Source organism: Thunnus maccoyii, chromosome 16 (genome assembly GCF_910596095.1).
Source record: "Thunnus maccoyii chromosome 16, fThuMac1.1, whole genome shotgun sequence".
Taxonomy (NCBI): domain Eukaryota; kingdom Metazoa; phylum Chordata; class Actinopteri; order Scombriformes; family Scombridae; genus Thunnus; species Thunnus maccoyii.
In genome coordinates, this window is record NC_056548.1 from 8,986,330 (window position 1) to 8,998,887 (window position 12,558).

General features: G+C 37.0%; 1 protein-coding gene across 1 annotated transcript; it reads right to left on the bottom strand.

Moving 5' to 3' along the window:
* Positions 1-997: 997 nt before the first annotated feature.
* LOC121881285 (MAP3K12 binding inhibitory protein 1) lies at positions 998-8,433 on the bottom strand. The gene is made up of 9 exons (XM_042388995.1): positions 8,285-8,433; positions 6,484-6,600; positions 6,031-6,240; positions 5,347-5,443; positions 4,931-4,996; positions 4,356-4,514; positions 3,918-4,015; positions 1,464-1,502; positions 998-1,362 (listed from the first exon to the last, which is right to left on the bottom strand). The coding sequence occupies exons 1-9, from the start codon at positions 8,402-8,404 to the stop codon at positions 1,255-1,257; spliced, it is 1,014 nt and encodes a 337-aa protein (XP_042244929.1). The 5' UTR covers positions 8,405-8,433; the 3' UTR covers positions 998-1,254.
* Positions 8,434-12,558: the final 4,125 nt, after the last annotated feature.

Consider the following 12,558-nt stretch of genomic DNA (forward strand, 5'->3'; position numbering starts at 1 on the left):
CCCTAGATTTATCATCTGACCTTTTGGAGGGGCCCCGACCCCTAAACTGGGAACCACTGGATTAAACTACTTAAGAAAACTAGCTCAACTTTTCTTTTGATACCTTTAATACATTTTGCTGATAAAACTCATATATTTTTACTTCAGTAAGGTTTTGAAAGCAGTATTTTTACTTACTTAAGTTCTTTTAATGGTACGTATATTTAAGTAAAGGATCAGAATACTGCAAATACTCTAGAAATATAAACCTCCCCTATTCCTTGACTAGTTTCAGGGTAATGCAACAGTCGTCTCCAGCTTTACTTATAACACAATAAAATCATAATTATTGCTTCAGCCGCTTACTCAGTTAAGCTCTATGCGAAAGCCTTTTATAAACATGTCACAGTGTCAAACGCAGCGGCGTCCCATTTAATGCTGGTTTGTTGGGTCTCCGATATGTTTTCCAAACAGAGTTGCAGTAATCAGGTCATTTGTTATAATGACAACCATTAGGGGTGATCATCGTCACACAGCAGTCAGGCAGATAAATCAGGTGCTCTCTCAGATTCATCTCAATTACACACACACACACACACACACAGAGACAGACACGAATGCACACACACCTTTCTCAGCATTAAAGATGAAAATGTTAAACACCAATGATAAATTCATTCTGAGTCAGATTCATTTGAACTATTCATTAGTTGTTTTTTTTTAATGAAAAGATTTGTTGATTATGTCAATCAACAGGAAATTCATTGGCAGCAATTTTGGTAATGGACTGATCATGTAAGTAATTATTTAAGCAAAACTTCACTTCTCAAAAGGTGGTGGTTGCCGGTTTCCTTCCTGTAATCTGAATATCTTTTGGTTTTGAACTGTTGATTAGTCTAAACAAGACAATTGGAGGAAAAAATGGTAATTTAATAATAATAATCATGATGATGATTATCAAATAGAATCATTAGTTGCACCTCTTCTCTCTACCAATAAAAGGAATTATGAGTCCAAGTTTTCATGAAGGAAAAATACTTTTATTTACAACACAATTATATTTCACTTAACTAAAAAACTATTTAGAGGAATACAGTTTTTTCTACTCTGATATCCAAAATGTGTCTCATGACCATTACATGAAGCTCATATGAAATGTTTTTAAACACATACAAGGTGAATAGTGCTGATGAACCTCTGAGGAATAGAAAAAAGAAACTAATGATACATGTTCAATGCGTTTATAGACGTGGTGTGTTTGTTGATTCGTGTTTGTTACAGTGGACCCTCTGCTCCGTATCCAGGCCCGAACTCATTCACTCTGTTCAGTAGTGCTGCTTTCACTGCGCTGATCTTTTCATCCAGTTCTGTCAGACTGCAGGCCTGAAAAGGACAAAGTCAAACCAAACACTACCAATTAAAATCAGTCAATCTCATACGTAAAGTGCAATGAAAGTGTCCAAAAGGAGACAAAAACTACTAACCTGAGCAGGTGACGTCTTTGCTCGCTTGTGCAGGTGACTCTGTAAGAAGATTAGACCTTCATGATTACTTTGAGACACATACTGAGGTTTTTTTTTCTTCTTCTCTTCTTACTTTGGCCTTAAAGTCTCTCAAGGACTGAAAAAAATAGATTTTACTCAGACACAATGTCACACAGAGAATACCTAAATTTATGCTTGGAATTTCCTAAAATCCACTTACTGAAATAAAAAAATAACTTAGTTGAATGTCTCATTTAAGTGTGGTACTTTGTTTCTTATACATACAAAAAAAGAGGAGATCTTTTATAAGTGAAAAGCAGCAGACATCTGCTTAAGATTATGAGAAGCATTTACTTTTTTAGAGCTTATTTTTAATGGTATTTTGCCTTTATTTGATAGTTTGAAAGCAGTAATAGACAGTTACATCAGGGAGAGGTAACATCCAACAAACACGGGTCGTCATGGTTACGTGTCATGTGTCTATGACTATATGAAATATGTTTTTACTCCAGAGGTTTTCATCCTTACCTCTAACTGTGAATCCTTTATTTTACTGTTGCTGTATAATTCGTGAAGGAGTCTCCTTTTTCTGTTTAGTGTTAAAATGTTGCTCCTGATATCGTGGGCCAACTGTGTACAGCTCTTCAGCAAACACCAAACTACAGTATTTTCAGAAATTGCAAAAAGAAGAAGATGGAGAGAAAAAAAAAAAAAAAGTGGTACTCCGAATATAAAAGACCCCATCAGTTTATTCAAAGACACTCGACATCTCTTGCTCTGCTCACACAAATATGCAGTGAGTCAAAAGCAGATTGAGAGCAGCATACTCACAGAACCAGCATGCTGTGCAGAGAAATACCAGTGTGAAGAGACATGCAGCATCTCAAGCACACTTACTCAGATAACTAAACACACGCTGGACAGACTCCTTCAAGATGGGAAATTAGAATCTGTGTGACTCTGCTGAAGTCTTTCGGGTTGAATATGAAGTCCAATAAATTACTTACCATCCCCCCTTTTAAGCCTGTGCTATTCTAAAAAACTAAGATGTAGGGCTGTTAAAGTTCTCGTTTCTCAAGCGATCTGCAGTGACCCAAACGCCACAGCGTGTTGAACTAAACAGGTTGCATTTTTGATTCAAATCAACTTAAGTGTAACTGGAAGAGGAAAACGTGTTGAAGTATGAGGGCATATCAGGGGAAACCCCATGAGCATCACCCGCAAACTCCTCTGAGTGAGTAGAGTGCATTTTAAAATAACTTTCCAGGCAGCTGACTGATATTCTACATACCAATTCAGGCATTATAGACATAAATGCTCCGACTGACAGAGAGCTGATGAAACGGATTACCTAAAAATACTCAAGAGCTTCTCAGCAATACAGTGTGGATTATTGTTTGAAATACTATACAAAATACAGGATATTCCTGTAAAGTTTGACAAAATAATCTCGACGCCATGACAACTGAGCAAACTACATCTCATAAGATGAAGCTGAAGCTATGGAAAAAAGCAAGTAAGTGGACCTTGATTGTTCCATATGTTATATGCATTAATCATATTACTACTTGATTTCTCATTTTACTCACCTTTAATATGCCCCGATATTAAAGCTGTAAAGAAACTGTGTCCTCTTCATTTAAAAATAATCCTGAGCTGCAGATGTGAAGGTTTCATTCCTGGCTGTGTTGTATGTACTTTAGCAAGTCTCTCTAATGCCTCATCATGTTCAGGGCTCGAAACCTTGATTTCTGCCAAAAACACATTTAGAGTGAAACCTCTGTGTGTGTTATCTAACAGGGAGGAAGGAGCAGACAAACTTCTCCTTGTCTGCTATAATGTAGCAGCTGGTTACTCTATTTGTATCAGAAGTAGGTGTAAACATGATAGTTTACACCTTTACAGGCCAAATGAGAGGTTGGCAATAGCAGATACTGAAGTAAACATAAGAGGTGAGATTCAGTCGAAACATTATTGCTCCCGATAATGACAGTAGTAGTAGTATTTTTTGATACACAATACACTGAAGGCAATCATCTATGATATATCACTAACTCTGAAGTTTTATGGGCAACTGAAATGAAAATATGAGCAACGGAGCTTTTGTAACACACATACCAACATGACAATGTTTACTGAGCATATGTACCATCCATTAAATGTAAGGGGAACATAAACTGTCAGAAGTGTCTGCAGTAAAGGAAAAGTATGCATATAACTCTTCAATCTGTTTAATTTGTGCAAATGAAGTTAAACAGAGAACTCAAAGTAGCACATTAGTACAAAACGAGCAAATAAAATCCATCACATGCAAGTTTAATAAGAACTCTGTTACCGAGTGACTGTCGGTGTCAAAACGACACTAGTTAAGACCCGTGTATGACCTCTGACCGAGCACCGGCTAATTATTTTTAAGTGCCATTCATGTATCTATTTCAAAGCTAAAACACTCACCGTGGACTGAAAGTACTCAGGTGAGAGTCCTTCCAACTCCAGGATACGATCCTCCAGCTTCTTTAATCTCTGGTAGACACTCAAAGGGACTGGGCCCGCTATGGAATAAAACAAGTGGTGAACCGCCTGAATACGAATGATTTTACACAACAAACTCAATAAACATATTCAGGGTCATAATAAATGGAGGCTTAGCTAAAAATGAATAATGCAACACTGTTTATTTCAGGTAAATAAGGAATCAGATGTTTAAATATGTAGAGTGTTTTTAAACTATCCTGCATCCACTACAATGTCTTCATAAGTGTATTTCAATGTGTTACATTTCCTATAATTTAAAACTTGAGACTAAAAGTGTCTGAATGATGTAAGCTAATATCGCATTTAAGTAAGAATCACTGATTTCAGCACTACTTGAAACTCCTGTGTCTTTCTGACCTGTTGGGAGTTTAAGGTGACTCTCGATGTTGTGAAGTCGTTCTTGTATGGCTGAATTTCCGCAGTCTCTGACCGCCAGCCCCCTCTGCTGCTCCCCAGCCTCTCCTTGGCCTCCCCCACCACGAGTCTGTGGCCCGTAAGTATTTACCACTCGTGTAACTGCCCGGGAACAAGGAACAGAGCACGTAAACAGAAGCCATTACCCAGTTTTAACCACAGACTAGTTAGCAACATACAGGGTTTTCAGCCATGAACCAATCATGCGTGATGCATAAAGGTGTTGTCTGTCAGGTATTTTAGTTTCAATTTAAAGTGATGACAATGTGTGTGCTTTGAATTGTTGTGCAAGCTCACCCAAAACAGTTTTTTGTTATGATAGATGTCAGGTAGAACATTTAATTGTATTAATTAAACCAAACATCACAAATCAACAACAATTCTCGTAAAAGTCATGTTTTAACAAGAATTTTAAGGATAATGGACCTCTGACTTTTTCAAAATTATGTGTATAATTATAAAAAATGATGGTTAAGAAATGCCACATTGACATTTGCAGCAAATATTTATTTTCTTACCTTTCACGTGGCTTTTAAAACCCGGGTAAGGAGTGAATACAGCATCTGTTCTGGCACAGCTGTTTTCTAAAGAGGAGAAAATTTGATTCAAAACGTAATTAGAATGTAATTGTAAAAATTAGATTTTAAAAAAATCACTTCAAATTACGACTGTTACCATTAGTGTGTCCTGATTTCTATTACTGGTCTCTCACATCAGGCTCTGAATTAAAAAAAAAAAAAGGGCCCTCTGTCTCATGCTTTTCTGGACTAAGCTGGTTGTGTTTTGAGGCTGAGTGTGTTAGCTACTTCAGCTCCACTCTTGGAGCAGTTCAGCCTGACCTCTCGCCTGTGGAAATCAGCTCTCTCCCAAACATTGGCAATCTGTGTGCAGGCTCCCTCTCCACCCTGCCCCCCAACCTCTCTCCCATTCTCACCCTGATTGCAGTCGATCACGTTGCAAAACTCGCGTACATTGTTTTCATTGATCTCCATCTGCTTGCGTTCCATAAATGCAGATATTCTTCGCTCAATCTAGGGTTACAATGGAGAGACAACACAGATAACAGCATACGGTGGTTTGATGATGTATTGATAGGTGTCAGATATGCAGACTGTTTTTTCGCCTACTTAATGCTAATGATCTGTGGGGCAAACACAGTGCAGCAATTTACATTATATGGAATGAGAAATGCAGTAGGGAATTATTTCAGGTAGCCAAAAAAGTTGAATTGCTTGCCATCATCAAATGATGGAATATGAATACTGTTTGCTTGGCTACCAAAATAAATGCACAACATAATGGGGCCTCTTGTCCTTCATCCACATGCAATCTCAGAGTAATGAGCATCCACTTCATAATCCATCAAGGACCTGGCCCTCTCTCAAAGCCCTCTAGCAATGTGGTCTGTTCTACCCGACCACAGCACTAAAGGACCCCTTATTCTCTGCCGAACTCGGGCTTATCAGGTCTCCATCAAGCATTTGCTTCACTGCAGCACATCATGTGCACATCCTCGGGAGCAATTACTTATGATTATTCATTTGCTTGACAGAGAGTAAAGAGGGCTCTAAAAATGTCACTGCCTGAACAGCTGGCAGATCTGCTGACAGAGACCAACCTCTGACTTCCCGGCTCTGATCTGCACCATGACATCATCAGCCGCCGTCTTGCTTCCTGCAGCCTCTGAGCCGGGAGGACCGCGCTCAGACAGAGTAGTCGTCTGCTCTTTGAGTGAAGAGGAGGGAATGGCATCGTCTGATGTGCCGTCCTTTGTAGATGATGTATGACTTTCAGCGTCCACCAGTGTCTTTAGACTTTCTGAAACAGCCTAAATAAACAGAAGAAGGATTATGCTTCAAAGCACAAATAATATATATTTAACAGACTCTAATTAAAAGAAAAAAATAAAGGGCGTAATACATTTTAAAAGTCTTCTCAAATAATGACGCATTGCTCATCAATTCAAGCTTACTTGTGCAGACACTTTTAGCCCCAGACACAATAACATTAAGCAGTTTAACCAATACAAGAATGCATAAGTTGGAAATCATGCAGCATGTAGCCACTTTACCTGTAACTTAGTGATGTGCTGCTGCAAACAGTTGTACACATGAGCAGCTGGAGATGACAGAGGACTCACAGCATCAATGTTGACTTCTATTCTCAAAGCAGCCTCGCCTAATTTGAGCTTCATAGCAAAACCAGAGACAAAAGTGAGTTGACGCTGCCCTGAACATGAATCTCATGCAGATTCAGTAGATAACATTACATTGCATGGTCACTGGTAGAACTGAAATGCAGTACTTTTACTACTATTTAGTATTTCCATTTGATGCAACTTTATACTTGTACTCCACTACATTTTAGTGAAAAATATTTTACTTTTCACTTATCTTCAATTTATTAGATTGTACATTAAAAAATAATACAATCTTTAAAATGCAACACATCGTTTAACGAGTAGTTATCAAATATAAAGTAGTTCTGAACATCTCACAGGGTTTTAATTTCAATAACAGTTTGACATTCAAAGAGGTAAAATTATCCAACATTTCACAAAAAACCAAAGATTAAAATCCCCCCCCCCCCCCCCCCCACACACATTTCTGCTTTTCTAAGTTTTATATCATCACTTCCATATCAAACATCATTTGTAGGCTAAGCAATGAATAGATTATTAATTGATGATGAAAATAATCATATGTTGCGGCCCTAGTCTCAAGATATTTGAACATATTTGTTAGGGCAGTAATGTAATGCCACTACTATTATACTACAAAAGCTATTAATGATAGAGTTCATGTACATGATGAAAGTAGAGCAAGTAAGTTTGCACATTTTAACAGTGTAGAAATGCAGTGTAAACAGAGTCCTACAGTGTGGACAGAGCTGATAACAATGATGTTCATATATTGTGTCCTTTTTTCCTGCTTTACAAGACAAAAAGGCGGAATAAAGAGATGAAACATGCATGGAATAATAGAAGCAAAGGGTCATACTATGTGAAAATAAATGACATAGCTTATATGTTTAAAGGACAGATTCACAATTGTTCAAGTCTGTCTTAAAACAACATTCAGGTGTCCAAATGAACAGTGAAAGAGATTTTCCTCGCAGCAATCATTCCTCCTGTTCATACTGGCTATTAAAAGATCCCCTTCGAATGTGCTTTCAATGTAAGTGATGGGGGCCAAAATCCACAGTGTGTCCACACAGCTTATATGAGACTTCAGCAGTCCGAGTTAGTCATATTAAGTGGATATCTGCCAGATTTAAAGTCTTTTTAGCATCAGATTCCCTCTCTTTGTGTTTCCTTGGACAGTGTTTCCCTGTTGAGCGGCGGTGGAAGTATAGCAACAAAAAGAGGGACTTTGGCACTAAAAAGACTGTAGAATTGAAAGATATTTACTTGATTTGGCTAATTTGGACGACTGATGCTTCATATTAGCTTCAGAGAAACTTTTAAATACATTTTTGCACAGAAGGAGGACTGTGGATTTTGTAAGAAAAACCTCTTTCAATGTTGTTTAATACAGGTTCAAAGGAAGAGCAATGATAACAGTTGTTAAGGGGGTGATAATGACGAGGTGAAGTTAAGAGATTTTTTCTAAATTTATAAGAAAAACTGGATGTTTTAGCCATCAGATTATATGGATGAGTTGTCAAAAATATAAATTAGACAGTTTATCAGAAACCGAATCGCCGTTAAAGCTAATCACAAACTCCACTTGAATGTTGAGATATAATGAATGAAGTGAGAGGTAGCACCGATGCTAAAAACATTAGCATGTAGCTAACTTCGCTAGCTGACAACACACACTGAAAGGCAGCGCTACCCGGAGCCACACGGGCTTAAACTATCCACAACCAACCTCTTTCCCGAAATCTGCTAACCGCTTCAGTATCACACACATGCAGTCCGTGTAGCTGGACATTTTGCCGGATTCATTAGGAGGAGCATGACTCCCACTCTGCTTCGTTGTCTCCGCCATTGCAGTTCAACGGCTGCAGAATACTGCCCGCTGATTGGCTGGAATGTGGCGGCAGTGTACGCGCGCGTACACGCACACGCACAGCCAATGCTGTACGTAGATTTCTTACGTGTCTAAATTCATGTTTCTTACCGCACAGAAAAGAATGTAAAATAATATATTATTTGTGATCCATGTATAATTAATAATAATTACCTAGAACTGCACTTTCTTTAGATCTATTTTGTCTTAAGCTTCCATTTTTTAAATGTATTTATTTATTTATTTATTACACAGGATGGCACAAACGTTACCAACGTGTTTTTTTATTTTAATTTTTAATGGATTTAAAACAAGTTTAAATAATCTTATTCTTATTTATTTACTATACATACTGTATATTATATATTTATTTTAAGTTTGTTGTTGTCATCTTTGTGTTCCTGTCACCTGTATTTTTTACTGCCTGTATACAAACCAAATTTCCATCTGGATAATAATAAAGTTGAAGTGAAGAAGTTAAGTTAAATTACTCCTTTAGAAGTATAAGTTCCTGCAATCAAAATTAAGTATATGTAAAATATTGGATTACCACTGATGCAAAGGTGTAAGCAACCTATAAGCAGTCAAGTTTATAGAGCAGGTACATAAACTTTAGAGGTTATAGTTAGATATTTTTTTAGTAAGTGTTGGGTAGTTTGATCTATAACCAATCATATTTCATAAACTGATTACGTGTTTTGTATATTATCTTCAATGTGTAACTATAACTGTAAAATAAATGTAGTATGTTGCAGGTAATGTTGATATAATTAAGAGAGGCTCAGGCAGAATAAAATGTCACTTAGCTCTCATTAGGAGTTGAAAGGGCTCTGTATTGCTGGCACACATGGCCCACAAGATTAATGGCTATACTTACTGAAATGAGCATGATTACTGATGTGTATCTACATTAGTGTAACTGCATAATAAGCCTATCATACAACTAAAATAACTAAAGTACATTTTGTTGTTCAGGATTTTCACCTGCAGCCAAATAAGAAACAATCAAACATGGCTACCTGCAGACTGGACTGGCTCAAATTTGAGACTTGCAGTTGCATTTAACTGTATACTCCATCACTCACTTTTTAAACAGGAAAAAGAATGGTCACTCAATTATAAGAACATTGTCCCGCAGACCATGGCGGACCGTGCAGCAGGGCATTGGGATGGGAACCTGGCCACAATGGCGTGTTTTCTGTGTTGAGTGACTGTGGGAAAATCTCCCTCCTCTATTCAGACATTTTTCCCTTCTTTTCATATAATGAGGAGAGAGACTGATGAAGGCAACAACAGAAGAAGAACAATTACAGGCAATGAGAAAGCACAACCACTCAGAACTCAATAATGCTCTCTAGAAGGGTTAATCATTTTAGGAAAGGGTCCGAAGACAAGTCTTTTAGTTTAATTCATCTCTGGGGTGATATTTTTTTCCCCTCGAAACAGGAAGGGAACTGTAACACTTGACATGGTTTGACATGCTGAGCCATTGCTGAATGTTCCCACACAGCAAGAAGCTCAGAAATTTGAAAACTGCTCATTTAATTTGCCTGGCCAAAGAGCTGTGAATTTTTTTTTAACTGTCTGGAATTGTGATTAAGGGTGCTTTGATTTGCCAAACTATGAACTTTTATATTTTAAATATTTTACATTTGGTTTATACTTTTTTAAACCAAATGTCAGTTTTGCAGACATTCACATTCTATCAATGTAACTGAAAGAAAATCATGGCATTAAATATATTAAATGCACTTCAAAACTTTGCAAGCAGATATGATAATTCTATACGTAAAAAAAACCTAGTAAATAAGTTTCTCAGTGTTATAAGTTTATAAATGCAAATCTGTGAAGGAAAAACTACAAATAAATGCATTTACAATGTTTTTGACAGTATACAAAATGTGTCTTAAATGTGTTTTTCTATGCAAAAGAAATGTTTAAAACAGAGATACCACTAACACTTTACATTAACTTATTAATATTCATAAGCAGTGTATAAACACATATTAAATTGTTTATAATACACTATAAATGTCATTGTAAGTGGTTATAAGGACATTTTAAATTGTTTATTAATGTACTTGTCAACAATTATAACTTGTGCTATGGTACACCCATAACTGGTGTATAAATAAGTGATTGATAATACAGTATAAACATAGCATAGTAACATAACAGGCTATAAATGTAGTTGCATCTCTAACTGCTGTATAAATGCTGGATAAATTATCCATAATACAGTGTAATCATATTTAATTATATACACACAAACAAATATGTATCATGTGTAATAAAGCATTTGTTAACTATACGTACAAATCATTCACAGATGGCTTTAAAATGTTTATAAATATGTTCATAAAGACGTGTTGAGCTTCTTGACCTTGAAAACAAAATTTGACAAAGAAAACCCTTTGATCTCAAGATCCACTTAGGCTACTAGATTTCTCCAAAGCTCTTCAGCCACATCTCATGGCCTTCATCAGGAGATGGAGTTTGCTCAGTTGTCATGAACTCTATAGAGGTATGTACAAATAAGTAAATACTTAATTAGTAAGCATAATACATAAATACTAAATATTTCCTTTAAATAATATTACAAATATTGTTTTCAATCATTCATTAACTGTTTATACACCAATTATAGAAGTTTCACAGGAGGAGTAAGATGAATAAACAATTAAAATGTCTCTATATCTGATTACAAAGGCATTTATAGTGTGTTATAAACAATTTACTAAGTCTTTATATACTGTTTATAAATGCTAAATATGGGGTTAAAGAAAAGTGTTACGGGATCTCCTTTTTAAACCGTTGTTTGTATAGAAAACACATTCAAAACACAAACAAAAGGCAAAACACTATGTATAATCCTACAGTTTGTGAGATTGGACGTATATAATTATTATATCTGCTTGCAAAGTTTTGAGATACATTTAAGTAGATTTAGTCTTTTAAAAAAAATAATTAACATTCAAAACCTGCAAATCTCAAATTTGGTTGCTCAGAACATCATGTTTGTGTTAAAGTGGGTTACAAACCATTTATTGATTCTTTATATAAAACAAACAAATGCTAAATATGAGGGGCTAAAATAAAGTGTTACTGCAATACCTTTGTGGTTTCCCATTCAAGTTAGCTCAATTTTTTTCAACTTTGGTTCACAAGAATGTGGTCCTGGCAGGGAGAGTGAGTTTGTGTTATACAGGAAACAAGGTGGTAGTGGTGGTGGTGGTGGGAAGCGAGTGAAGAGGGATTGTTGCTGCCTCTTGCCTCAGTCACATCAGCCACCTGCAGGAAAGTAAAAGGGTTCGCTTTTGAGTCTGTCTGCTCCGTGGCAGCAGATGATGTTGACAGAGCATGAGACAGAATAAAGGCCAGACGGGAGGGTCAGGAGAAAGAGGGAGCACAATGTAGAGAGGCAAGTGGATTGCGGTGGGAAGGTTTTGTCTCATTTTACTGAGAAGGGGACAATTAAATATATTCCTTCCCCCTGAGCTCTGGACTGAGCTCCCCACAGCAGCTGATCATGAAATGTTGCTTTTAACTAGAACAATAAATAATAAATAATACATTTAATTTGTACCGCACTTTTCATTCATAGTGAAACTCAAAGTGCTACAGTATTAATAACATAGAACACACAACATAAAGAAAATAGTGATAAGAGTTAAGATGAAAAAGCCTTTGTAAATAGAAAGGTTTTTAGGCCTTGGTTTAAAAAGACTAGGGTCTGTGCTGCTCTCAGATGGTTAGGAAGCCTGTTCCACAGGTGTGGTCCAGCAGGGCAGAAGGCTCAATCCCCCATGATGTGGAGCTTACTACTGGGGGCTCAGAGGAACAAGCTGCTGGCTGATCTGAGGGTGCAGGTGGATGTTTGTGGTATGATCAGTTCCTGTGGGTAGAGAGGCGCATGTCTGTTGATGAATTTGTGTGTGAGTAGCAGGACTTTGTAGTAAATCCTGAAGGAGAGAGGGAGCCAGTGCAATGAAAACAGAATTGGTGTTATGTGTTCGTGTTTTGCACTCTGATCAGGATCCTGGCTGCGCTGCTCTGAATGTACTGGATCTTCTGGATGCTCGTGCCAGGGATCCCTGTGAAGAGTGCATTGCTCTAGTCCAGTCTTCAGGAGA